Source organism: Lonchura striata, chromosome 28 (genome assembly GCF_046129695.1).
Source record: "Lonchura striata isolate bLonStr1 chromosome 28, bLonStr1.mat, whole genome shotgun sequence".
In the NCBI taxonomy this organism is placed as follows: domain Eukaryota; kingdom Metazoa; phylum Chordata; class Aves; order Passeriformes; family Estrildidae; genus Lonchura; species Lonchura striata.
Window position 1 is genome coordinate 1,318,245 of NC_134630.1, and position 13,495 is coordinate 1,331,739.

Genomic DNA, 13,495 nt, shown 5'->3' on the forward strand with positions numbered 1-13,495 from the left:
TCAGAACAGGACAGGACCTGATGTGAAGAACATGCTCTACTCTGCAGCTGGGAACCATGGTCTGTCCTGGAGCCTTTGGCAGGAGGTGCCTGGGGAGACTCAAAGCACAACTCTCCCTGGCACCCTGACTACCGGTGCTGGGGTGGATGCTCATAGCAAAGGTTCCCTCTACCCACCATGCCACATGGAGCAAGTGAATTGCTCTCATCACACAGCATACCCATATAGGTAAACTGAATCACCCTGCATACAGTAGACAGAGCCAAAGTCCCAGCGGTGCATGTCAGAGGTTTGTCAGGGAAGACAGTTTGGATCAATGCTGCCTTGAGTACAGACAAACCCATTTGTGGGGTTGTCTTTGCTTAGGGACCAGGTTGTACACAGTGGATAATGCAGAAAGATGAAACAACATGATGTGTACCTCAGGGAGATCTGATTGTGGGGTGAGAACTACGTGTAAGTATCACTGTCTGATGAATGTCATTGCCATTGTCTGTATATAGCTGTATACTGTGTATGTGTATATAAATACACACAAGTGCTGAGTTAGAATATATACTAATTTTGGTAGTAAGCTGACTATATGGGGATAAGGGGTGAAGTGTCCTGAAATGACTTTATGATGCTTGTATCCCCATTAGTCTGTTTAGCCTAGAAATAAGTTCTGCACCATTAAGACCAGTTCCAAGAGCAAAGAGGGAGAGAGCAGAACCCTGGAGTTTATTATCAGAAATTGCACTTGCTCCCCCGCATCCTTCTCCTGGACTGTGCTGTCTGCAGTACAGACAGATAGCGGGACAGAGCTTTCCCTTGCTTTTAGTTAGTTTTTAGCTCACTGAGCCAGACAAGTTCCCTGGACTGTGGATTTTCTTTTTCTTGGAACTGTTCAAACCTGCTCTTGACTGAACACCCAAAAGAGCACTGGCAGCTTGCATCTGTGGCCCATTGGGCTGGGCCGTGGCATTTCCAGCACTGGAGGGTCTGATGAGAGACTGAGTGAGCTGAGCTACACCACACAAAGGAGACTTTCTGAGTTTATAATTTCTTCAGAGTGGCAAGGTTTTATTGTTTAATATTGTTCAATTTTTGTGCTGGCAAATGCTTTGCCAGCAGGGGTTTTTCCCACTTTTCTTCAAGGGAACTTTTTAATGAACCAGTTGGGGGAGGACAGCTTGAATCTGCTTTCTAGAGGAACACCCCTTCAGAGGTTTTCTCCCAAATTTGCCCTACACCAGGAAAACAGGGCATCCCAAAAAGGCCACCATGTGACAGAGCATTGTTCAAACACTTATTGAACTCAGGCTTGGTGCTTCTCAGTCCACTGCCCTGAGAAGCCTTGTGTGCTCAACCTCCCTCTGGGTGGAAAACCTTTTCCTCGTATCCAGGCTAAACCTCCCAACTCAGATCCATGCTGTTTCCTCAAGTTCTCTCATTAGTCATGAGAGTGTACAGACTGGTACCTGCCTCTCATTAGGAGGTTGAAGACTGCAAGACTTACTCTCCTCTTCTCCAGGCTGAACAAACCAAGTGCCCTCAGCAGCTCCTCATACAACTTCCCCTCTAGACCCTTCCCCATCCTTGTGGCCCTTCTTTGGACACTTCTCTATTAGCTTAATGTTTTTTTATACTGTGGTGCCCAAAACTGCCCCTAAAACTCAAGATGAAGCTGCCTCAGTGCAGAGCAGAGAGACAAATCCCCTCCCTCACCCAGCTGGCCTGATGCCTCTAAGGACATGGTTGGCCATCCTGGCTCCAGGGCACTGCTGACTCAGATCCAACTTGCCATCAACCAGAACCCCCAGGTCTCTTGCTGCACCACTGCTCTTTAGCCTCTAATTAATTCAAGGCAGGTACATATAGTAAATCTGTTATGATTGTGCTGTATGCTCAGCAATTTCATAAAGCCAAGTAAGTCACAGACACCTCGTGAAAGGAAAATGTGTACACATCCATCAAATTTTAGCCCTGAGAAAAATTTGTACTGCTTTTCAGCCATTGAAAAGATTAATTCATTCCCCACACAAGGGGAGCTTGTTGTCTTAAAAATGCAGCTTCAGCAGTAAGTTACAGACAAGCAAACTACTAGTTGTGTTTTAGCTGCAAGTTAATGAGAAAAGCATTCTGGTTCCCATAAATATATAGGACCAACAGTAAGGTCCTAGTTCTCTTTGGTATTCTAGCTGGATTGTCTTAACACTGACACTTCACGCATGTGGCAGTCAAGTACCAAAGACTTCAAAGAAAGTTTCTAAGAACTTTCAGTAACTACTTTATACATTAATACCAATAACAATTATTCTTACCAGTCTAAATCCCTGTTTTTCAATAATCACCCTCATAACGACAGTCCCCAAAACCTTTATCACAATGTCATTACATCTTTGCAGCAAAGTCGATCAAACTTCACACAGCTAGGGAGAAACTACTCCCTCCTCCTCTTCATTAGCTCCACACTTATCAACTAATCTGCCACCATGACAGGCAATGCCAAGACCAGGATGTGTTCCCAGGAAACTTCACAGTACAAACTTCTTTGGTAAGTGGCACTGCAACTATGTCATCTTTTAGCCCCCTTCTATGTAGTAGAGGGCCCTCTTAAACCAACAGCCTTCTCTTGTCAAGATACAGTTGGTCATTATTCCAATATAAAGAGGTAGGGGAGCAGTTTCACCTATTTATTAGAAACAAAGACAAGTGGATGAAAAAGACTTGAGGAACAACAAGAATAAAAAAAAATGAAGTAATTATTAGAGAGAATGCTTGCAGTTTTGACAAAATGCATCACAAAAAGATCATCCATTTAAAAAGCTCAAAATTGTAAAAGACATTGGCAGAATGGTTACTTGGAGGCAGTACTGACAGCTCAGCAGTGATTTAAGACATCCAACAGTTTAAGAGCATCAAAACCTAGAAGGTAAACATAACTAATATACTGTTGGAAACAGAAACACCAATCAATGAATTTAAAGACGGGTGTCATGGTAAAAGTAACAGGTTAAAAGACCTTTATATTAGTAAGATGAGAGGACACAAGACACACAAATCTCGGCACTTCTCAAGGCCAGGAAAAGGTTTGTTGCAGTAATCAAACAGGTAAAAATCTTGAGCTTCACCTGCATGAACAGACAATAAAAGCTATTGTTTAAACACACCAAACAAAAACAGTCTGCAAGAATGACTGAAACCTCATTCTAGGTACTTATATGGCCTGTGTGTCAAAGAATAATTAGCTTCACACCTCAGAACAAAGTATAATTGAGACAGCACTGTTGTACAGATTAACTGAGATTCAGGAAAGTTAAGAACTTCGCTGAAATCACACTTTTTTGTGAACATGAACATTGAGCTATCAAATGGTACAAACAACAGAAGACCAATATGAAGCAGAAGGTAAAAGAATTAACAGTACCAAAATAGTTACGTCACATATTTAGATTAAAATACCTGGGCACAAGGAAGTAAAGCATTCACCTAAACAACGGAAAAATAAACTCACTGATGTGCTTAAGAACGAGGAGAAAACAGTCACCTGAGAAGATCCTTGCCATGACAGAGTCTGCAAATAAGCCACGTAGAAAGACTATAGAATTTTTCAAGTTTCTGGAGAAAGATGCGAAATCCAGGAAGTGCACATATTTCCACTGTTATACAAAGAATATACATCTCAAAAATGGCACTGAAAGGAACAAAACTAGCAACAGTCAATGATATTAGAAGGAGGGGACAACAGTTTCAAAGCAAGACGATCTTGCTTCATCTGAGGAAAGATTTTATCACATTCTTATTGCAAGAAGAAACAGAACAGCAACAGATGAAGGTGACAACTGTGGAAGAAAGGCGAGTATAAACTAAAGAGGTTTTTACAGGTGAAGTAAGTCTCTGGAGGCAGGAAAGGATTTTAAGGATGGGATCACACTCCCCCTTGCCATCCCAGGCAGTCTACAAGACCCTGCAGGAAAAAAGAAGTAGAGATAGAAGCACACAACAAGTCATCACCAAAAGATGTAATAAGTATTGGTAAACTGTTGAGCTTAATGCTCCCCAGCACAAAGGGGAGTAAAGTGAGGGGCTTGCATGACTTAAGATAGGTATTGCCAAGCTTCTGATTCTAAGAGAACAAAAGAACCCATTAAAAAGTATTATAATAGCAGTATATAAAATAAGTACTTATGTTAAGTTTCTTGCAAATAGTCATTACATATTTGGCTACTACTATTCTTGAGATCACTTATCATGCCTCCTCAGGCACTGACAACTCACCCTGAGTCTGGAAGCCAACAGCCCAAGACATGCTGCATCATAGGATTTGTTAACTTAAGCGTAATTGTATTGTTAACTTATTGTAGGCTTCATCTTCAAAGGCTGCACCAACATTTATTTGCTTCCTATTGTTTAACGTTAATATCAGAACAGTAATTGCCACTGACACAGAGTTCAAAAGAAAGAAACTGTCCTGAAAGAAGGAGCCACACACACATTTTTCATTCACCTGACTCTGGGTATCTCTTTCCCTCTTCCTTTACCTGAGAATGATGAGAGACAACACAGCAAACTGGCTTTTGCCAAAACCCTGAGAGACATTTGTCATTCCCAAAGGCAAAATATGGATACCCACTGCCACTTGAAACACCACTGTACACACCTTGGGGAAGAATACCCAAAACTGCAGTATTGTAGACCAGGTTCTTCTAATGGTCTTCAGAAAAAAATGAAGCCACTTTACTAGACCACCTCTGATATTTTCAGCTTTAAAAACCCACAATGCATCTACTATGACACCCTGCTTTACACAGGCTTTCTATTAATCCTTTAACTAAAGGATTAACAAGAGTGTAAGCAAAGGAAAGATCTACAGTGGTACGAAAACTGTGGACGGTAACTTCAAAAAGCAACTGGACATGGCGGGGCACAAAGCGGTTCAGAGCCGGGGCCAAGACGCAGCGCTCGCTACCGTGCTCCAGGGCCCGTGCCCAGCGCCGGGCCCACGTCCAGGGAGCACGGGCCCCGGGCCACCTGCCCCGGGAGCAGCCGCAGAGTGAGCCCAGAACCACCGACCCGCGGGAAGCACCTAAGGACGTAGGCCCCAGCCTGGCTTCGTCCGCCCGCGCCTCGCGGACAGCGCGGTGACCCGGCCACAGGGCTCCTTTTGTCCGGCCGCCTTCCCCACTGGGACCGGGACGGCTGAGGGGAAGCGGCGCTCCCGGACCGGCCCCTGAACGCGGATCGCCGGGCCGGACCAGCCTAGGCCCACAGCAGCGCAAGGCCACTGTGGGCCAGAGTAACGACGCCCGCAACTCCCACCTACCTTCGTTCGCCAGGTCCGCCATTTTACTTCCTCAGCCGCACCCACAATGCACCGCGCAGCAGAACGACACCGCTCACCGCAGGCCCCGCGCGCCGCGCACGCCCCGATTTACGGCCGCTCCGGGACGGCGCCGCGCGTGCGCGGAGGGCCGCCCCTGGTTGACTCGCGGGCTCCGCGCGGTGCCCGATGGGTTTCCCATGGGTGCTGCAGCTCCGTGAGGGCTTTCTGGGCAGCGTCCCCGTGGGCCGACTCGTTATGAGGTCTGCGTTGGCCCGATCGCTCCCTGCGGCCCGCGCACCGTGTGTATCGCGGCGGTCGGAACGGGGCTAGCTGCCTGCGGGTCTCCGTCCCGTGCGCGGCCTTGCCGTCCTCCCGTGGCTGCGGAGCCCAGGCGGGCAGACCATGAGCTGCTCCTGGTGCCTCGTCCTGCGCTCAAGAGCAGCTGGCACATGGGGTATAAACTGAGCAATTAATGGTTCTCGTCTTACCTCTATGGATTGTTTCAAGGTTCATTTAACAGCAGCATGCACGATGCCCTTCATTTGACTACATCCCTCATAAGCTATCACACTAGCTGAAGGTAGAATCCAAGGGCCAGGCTCTTGATTCCTTTTGTAAGTCCCATCCATTGAAACCATCTGGTTTGCCTGCTAGGATAATCATCATCAGGAATATAACCGCAAAACTGACAAAACGTGTTAGGAGTAAATAAATTGTATTAATTAAAAAAAAAAAAAAAAAAACCAACAACAAAAAAAAAAAAAAAAAAAAAAAAAAAAAAAAAAAAAAAACAGAATCATCACTAAATGGTTTGGGTTCCAAAGAACCTTAAAGCCCACCTCATTCCCCCCATTTCCATAGAAAGGGACACCTTTCTCTAGACTAGGTAGCTCAATGCCATATCCAGCCTGGCCTTGAACACCCAGGGATGGGTCAACCCTGGCTTTCACCAGTCTACTAGCCAGGAATTTCTTGGCAAGATCCCACCTAACCCTGTGCTCTTGCAGTGGGAAGCCATTCCCCCTTGTCCTGTCATTCTAGACTCCTGTCCAAAGTCTCTCCAGCTCTCCTGGAGCCCCTTTAGGTACTGGAACAGGCCATAAGGTCTCTTCAGAGCTTTCTCTTTTCCAGGTGAGCATCCCCAGCTCTCCCAGCGTGGCTCCAGAGCAGAGGGGCTCCAGCCCTCAGAGCATCTCTGTGGTCTCTTCTGGATTGGCTCCAGCAGCTCCACATCCCTCTGATATCATTCCCTAGGGCTGGAAGCAGCTCTTCAGGTGGGGTCTCATCTGAGTGGCGCAGAGGGCAGAAGCCCCCTCCCCTGCTGCCCATGCTGGACAATGAGCCTGGCAGAGGGTTTTTTTGTGTGCCAGTGCCTTTGGCTGGGGCATGTTGAGCTTCTTATCCACCTGCCCCTACAAGTCCTTTTTCCCATGCCTTTTCTCAATCCTTTCTCCCCTCAGCCTGTGTTTGTTCTTGGGATTGCCCTAACAAACTTGCAGGAGTTGCAGTTGGCAACACTCCATGTTCTTTTGCATGGTATCCTTTCCCTCCAGCACATTGAATACACCACACAGGATACCTATTTTTAAATACAAAATACCTATCTGTAAGTAAATGTCCATCTTCAGCATATGACGGAATACTTCCATAGATCAGACAATACTCTTTGGAATTTTATGATTGCTTGCTGTGCAAGCTGCATTATCAGTTGAATTTGCAAGACAGTGGGCACAGGAAATCCAGGTGTTTTCTAAACCATGTTAGGGAAAAATTCTTACCACACTTGCTAGATAGCCATCTAGTTCAACTGGACACCCAGCTGTACCTGGTACTCATGACCAAGAGAGGAATGTTTGGGGACATGTTAATCCCTGGTCATGTTGGTTGTAACAGTCATGAAATTGTGGTATTCACCGTTCTGAGAGGCATGACAAAGATAAATGGCAGACTGCAGCCCCTTCAAGAGAATGACTTTGGGTTATTCAAGTGGAGATTCTGTGAGAGTTAGCTCTGAAGAACAAAGGAGTTCAAAAGAGCTGGCAGTGTGATAAGGACTTCCTCCAAGCCAAAGAACAGTTTGTCCCAGCAATCAGAGGCATAAGTGTTGGGAGACTAATTTGGTAAATATAGAACCTGTCAATTAACACAAAAAAACTATACATGGGATGGAAGCAAGGACAGACTACTGAAGTGGAATATAGGAATACTTCTTTAGCATGTAGAGATGGTATTAGGAAGTCCAAAGGTCAACTAGAGTTGACACTGCCAAGGGACTTCAAAAGCTTTCCTGGTCTTACTTTCCACCAAGTTAGTTTCACCAAGCTCAGGTCTCTGAGCTTTGAGACAGGATTCAGAGACAAGATCAAGTCAAAAATCTCTGGAGAATTCTCAGCCCACCTGTACTAGATTGCAAGATAATGTGTGTATTCTATTCCCATCTGTTAGATGTGTGGCAGTTATCTTCTGTTAGTTGGACAGTTTCCTATATTTCTTCCACAAACCAATCTCCTGGGAGACATCTGCTGTTAATGGGTTATTGAGTGTCACTGCATGACTGATAAAAATGATATTATCCCACTGGGAGATCCTCTGCCCAGGGGGAGGAGCCAAGCATTCCTACCTGGATATAATCTCTGATAATATATAATCTGGGACATCAGGGCAGCCTTTTTGACTGGATTCTCAGAGAAAGGCCAGGCCCATCTACACCACCACTGTATCTTCAGAGGAAGACTACAGCCTTCTACAGGATCACTGCTTCAACAGAACCACATCTGTCACTCCAGGAGGACTGCAGCCACCATTTCAACTGAACTGCTGCCAACACCCTGACCCACAAAGTGTCTGGTTGTATTTTCACTCTGCCAGTGTTGCTTTGTATAACTGCATTATTTTATTTTTATTTTCTTTCCCTAATAAAGAACTGTTATTCCTGCTCCCATATCTTTGCCTGAGAGCACCCTTAATTTGAAAATTATAACAATTTGGAGGTAGGGGGTTTACATTTTCCATTTCAGGGGAGGCTCCTGACTTCCTTAGCAGACACCTGTCTTTTCATACCAAGACACCACCCAAGTCCATGGGATCCAGTGGGCTGTGTGGGAGGGGGCTGAAAGCTGGCTGATGTTACTGAACAGACACATTCCATCAGCTTTAAAAGTTCCTGGAGATCAGTTACTACCAGGTCTGCATTCCAGGCAGTACTTTAAGCAGTAGGAGGCTCTGTTTAACCTCTCACTCTCCAGCTACCAAGGCAGAAAATATCATTAAGAATCTTGCTTTTCACCTGAGATGGGTCCTATCATGCTTACCTGGCTTAAATAAACTTACCACTAGTCAATAAGCTACATGGTCCTGAACAAGTAATCCCTGTTTTCCCTGAGGGTAGAGCTCCAGCCATGGAATCCACAGATATCTGGGACTGCAACATTTTTAATTTGATCCCAGATGAATTAAAGCTGATTTTAGCATATCATCTGATCATGACCTGAGACTTTGAATAGCTTTGCAAGATTTTTTTTATTTTGTGCGTGTCCATTGGGAGCTTACAGGGCTGGACATTAGTGCTGACAGCTGCATGATGTCCACATGGCAGCCTGAGTCTGTGTGTGGTTCTAGACCCTGTCTGTGCCTTTTCCCTGGAGAACATTTGGTGCAGACAATTTGCAGAGAATTTAGCCAAAAGAATTGGCATGTCTCTATTCACACAAGAACTGTAATTTTCAGGGATATACAGCATGGCTGACCTAGCTCCAGTCTTTATGGAATTTCGTTCCTTTCCCAAAGCAGACATGTCCTACAAACTGAGCCAAACACTAGTCTTGAAAAGTGAGAGTCAGAGTAATTACTTATTATGTGTCTAAAAAACAACAATTATTTAAGTACTTATTCTGATACAGATATCCATTACAGAAAATTTCATTTTAGAACATTAAAACCTATTAAACCAATAAGAAACTGTGAACATGCTTTTATAATGAAAATGCTTTTATAATGACAACTTTAATTATAGGAATTACTGTCCTATGCTTCTCTAATGAATGTGTGATACCAGCATAGTGAGTGATGTGACCTATTTAAGGGGAGTGTTTTAGAAATAATGTACCTCAGAAAGTTGCATACACTGAAGAACCAGCAGCTCACAGTGTGTTCTCTATTCATGTTCTAATTAGAGCCCATATTTCTCAGAATCATTAACGTAAGAGAGGAAAATTAACAGTTTTATCCTAACAGTGTTGGGAGGTTTCTGATTATGATTTAATTTACCTTCAAGTAGATCTGTAGTAATACCAGGATAAATGTGATTCTAGCAATTTATTACTTCAGTAAAAAGTAAACTCCATCCACACCAATTTCACAGTTCTTGTGACTTTTAGAAATTAATTACAAGAGTTATCTGTACCCTATGAGCTTGTCAACTTGCTGATATAACTAGAATCTATTTTGGGTGCATGCCATTAAGATACTATAAATGCCATACTTTCTGATTAGTACTATTGTTAGGTCAGTATTTCTAAGGGGACATGGCCTAAAAGTCACTATGACTTTGAGAAATTAAATATTATTCCATAGCTGAGCTCTCAAAAAAAAAAAAAAAAACTACCAAAAAAGCCAACAACAAACAAAAAACCACAAAAACCAACCAAACAAAAGAAAAACAAACAAACAAACAAAAACACAAAGGCAAAAAGCTACTTCACAAAGAAAACCCCAGCCCAAATCAACCCACCCTGTTTAAAGACTTTCTACTTCTGAGAGCATAATTTGGATGGACTCAGACCCTGAAGCATTCACAGTTGTTCCATAGCATGACAGTGGCATTTTGATCCATTGTCATAAGCATTCATCAGCAAAAGAAGAAACAGATGCTCTAGAGTGAAGACAGCACCACAGGTAATCACTGTCTCATTTCTAGCTGTATCACTCTATCAGTGTCCTGGACAAGAAGGCAGTTTCTAGATGCTCATACCATGTAGGTCAGTTAATATACCATCTTGTCTGCTTCTGGTAGCAGACCTGGATCAAGCAGAAAGTTGTACCTGAGGCCTCCAAAGGTCCATTCTACCCACATCTCTATGATTTTCAGCAGAACAGTTATTCTTATTAATTGGGAAAATATATCCAGGACTCTGTATAACTTAGGTTCTGCTTGAGTTGATTCACTTGAAACCTATTTTTTAACTTGTTTCTGAACTGATGTAGTTAATTCTCAGATAACTCATTCTTTACAGCTGTCAAGGACAAGCAACCTTAAGAGGAATAGGGCTTCCTTTTTCAACAGCAGCATGGATTTATGTCACACTCAACTAACCAATGTCACATGATTTCCCAGATGCTAGACCATTTCTGTGGGTATTACAGATCCACTTCAGAATATTTTGTTAAGGTTCTGCTCTCTCTTGTGGCAGGTCACACCTCCTGTGACATCATGACCGTGAGCCAGAAACTGCTATATTAATGCTACTGGGTGACTTAGCAGTGGCAAAGCCAAGTATCTTCAAGCACTTGTTTGCTGGAAATTCCAACAATAAAGAAAATACATCTGTTAACCTGCTTTCAGGCAACATGCAATGTGAAGCCAGTGGTTCATCCCTGGAAACTAATAGTTGCATGTAACCCTAACGCAAAATTAATCGGGGTGGGACTGGCCACACACCCCACATATGAGGGTCTTTAACAACATGACAGTGATGTTGGTTACCACAATTAATGTTTTCAGAGGTTTTAACTCAGCAGGGGATTTCTCATGAAGCATTTGTTTCCTCCTTTGTGAGGACTGAATTGTAAATTTTCCCTGAGGGAAGAGAGCCATCAGTCTTTCTCCAGTTGTAAGGAAAGGGGAAGGCTTTTTCTTTTAAACCCTTTGTATGTAACCAAGAGCCCCGTTGAGTGAAACTTCAACATTCCAGCGATGTCCCGCTAGCACACAGCTCTGCTCATCCAGGCATCGCTTAGAGGCTGCTCAAAAAAGCAGCCTGATGTCCTTAGGCCATGGCGTAGCCCTCCTCCCTGGCTGTGGTGGGATCTCCAGCACCCACTAGATGGTGACCTGGGATAACAAGAAGGAAGCTTATGAGGGGCCCTGAGAGCAAAGGATTGTTCGGCATGAGAGACTGAAGGAATTTGTCAAAACACAAGACCTAGGAGCAAAGGGCTAAAAACACTACAAGAGGGTCATTAAAGCTACCTTCCTGATGTTTTTTTCTCAGAGGAAGCAAGCTGGGTTTTTACAAGATGTGGCTCACTTCTAGTAAAGCGCATCTGTGCAAGGGCAACTAAGTCCACTCACAAATACAAAGAAGTGCCTTAGAAGAATTCATAGTCCAGCGTTCACTTCTCTAATTAACTTGCAATGTCAGTGCTGTTCCTGAGTTGTGACTTTCCAGACACACTGGCCCAGAACTCTAGAGCCTGAAAGCATGAGCAAGGCTGTCACTAATTAGTGCTATTGAGGGCCTGAACTAAAAAGCTGAGAAATCTTACTTCCCACCCTGCATTACTGGGAGACCCTGGCAATTCAAGCCTGTTGGCACAACCTTAGAGCTAAAATGCAAACAGCATCTTCCTCTGCAGACATCACAGTGTGCAAGAAAAAGGGAACCTGCACTCCCATTCCCTGGCAGGACTTAGGAACATCTTTTTTTGGTAGGACTTTGTTTTATTCAAGTGATTTCCTAAGCTGGTGGAACAGTACTAGTATATGGACTGAGGTGGTATATTCACTGAGGTGATGAATTTTCATCCTTGGAGTGTTTCAAATTTAACTGGATCAAGTTTGACTGAATAACCTGATCTAACTTTGCAGACAGCTTTGTTTCAAGCAGGAACTTAAAGTACAAAGTATCTTACTCTACCTATACCTTTCTATAATTTTGTGATATATTTGATTTCTTGCACTCTTAAAAGATTCTCTAAAAGGGCTGTGCAGGTAGAAGGAGAAGAGGAGATGGACAGTTATAACTGCAAGTCTTGGTCTATCTAAATAGGATCAAGGTGCAAAAACACGTGAGACCACATTTGTAGTGTCTGATCTTAGTGCATGCACATGGCCCCAGCCTCCAGAGACTGGCAGCTTAATATTTACTGGAACATTCTTCCTTCTGAATATAACCACTAGATGGGGAAACAAGCACTTGATTTTTCACCATTTCTTGCTGAAAAATTATATGTCCGTGGTTTTAGCTATGCTTATACAATTAACTGGGTTGTCACCTCTCTGTTTAGCATCTCTGACTGGGTACCTGCTTTAGTACCTTGTGTTGTAGCACCCAACCTCAGGATTTTGGCCTATCGACATTTAAAGAAGGCTCTGCACAAGACCACAAAAGAAAGACCCTAAATCTAGAGGTGTATAGTCATAGAATCACAGACAGGTTAGAGTTAGTTTGGACCTTTAAAGCCCATCTTGTTCCATCCCATGCCACAGACAGAGAGAGTTTCCATTAGATCAGGTTTCTCCAAGCCCTGTCCCACCTGGACTTGAACGCTTCCAGAGAGGGGGAAGCCACAGATTCTCTAGGCAACCTGTGCCAGGGCCTCATCACTCTCACATGGAAGAATTTCCTCCTAATGACTCAGCATTATCTAAATCTCTCCTCTTTTAGTTTAAAACCATTCCCCCTTGTCCTATCACTATCTGCCTGTGTAAAAAGTCACTCTCTCTTCTTACAAGCTCCCTTCAAGCACTGAAAGTTGAGGTCACCCCAGGGCCTTCTCTTCTGAGAAAGGCTATGAGGCAGACAGTTTATTTCAGCTTGAGCTGGTGCCTCCGAAGTGGGACACTGAACAGTGCAACTCCTGGGCTTTTATCTGCTCACAGTCTGTGCACCTGACCTTCACATGCTCTTCACATGCTCTGTACATGCCTCTTAGTCCAATGGCAAATTATGATCTGGGGTCTTCTAATACCTCACTGGATTCTTTCTTCATGTCCACATGGGCAGGCCATTAACTGCTCTTCTCTTCCAGCTTGGGGTAACCTTAGGGCCCTCCAGGGTCTCAGCTCTTATTTGAAGATCTCCAGATCTCTGTCTCCTCCCCTGCTCAGCCGTTTATGTTCACTGAGTTTATTTACAGCTCACCTCAAAGCCAAGCTTTGAGCAGGGCCCACTCATGCTGAACTGTAAGCAAGTTAAAATTAAACTTAAACCTACACAATCAATTTCCAATATTCTAAAAGTAAACTTACTT

At 43.9% G+C, this 13,495-nt stretch overlaps 1 protein-coding gene across 3 annotated transcripts in view; it reads right to left on the minus strand.

Annotated features, from left to right (window-relative positions):
• RANBP3 (RAN binding protein 3) overlaps positions 1-5,421 on the minus strand; it is a 58,294-nt gene extending 52,873 nt beyond the window's left edge. For all 3 annotated transcript variants that reach the window (XM_021528177.3, XM_021528176.3, XM_021528175.3), the window contains exon 1: positions 5,306-5,421. In XM_021528177.3, the coding sequence (XP_021383852.1) occupies positions 5,306-5,327 (22 nt within the window). In that variant the 5' untranslated portion in view covers positions 5,328-5,421. The remainder of the gene's footprint in view (positions 1-5,305) is intronic.
• Positions 5,422-13,495: the final 8,074 nt, after the last annotated feature.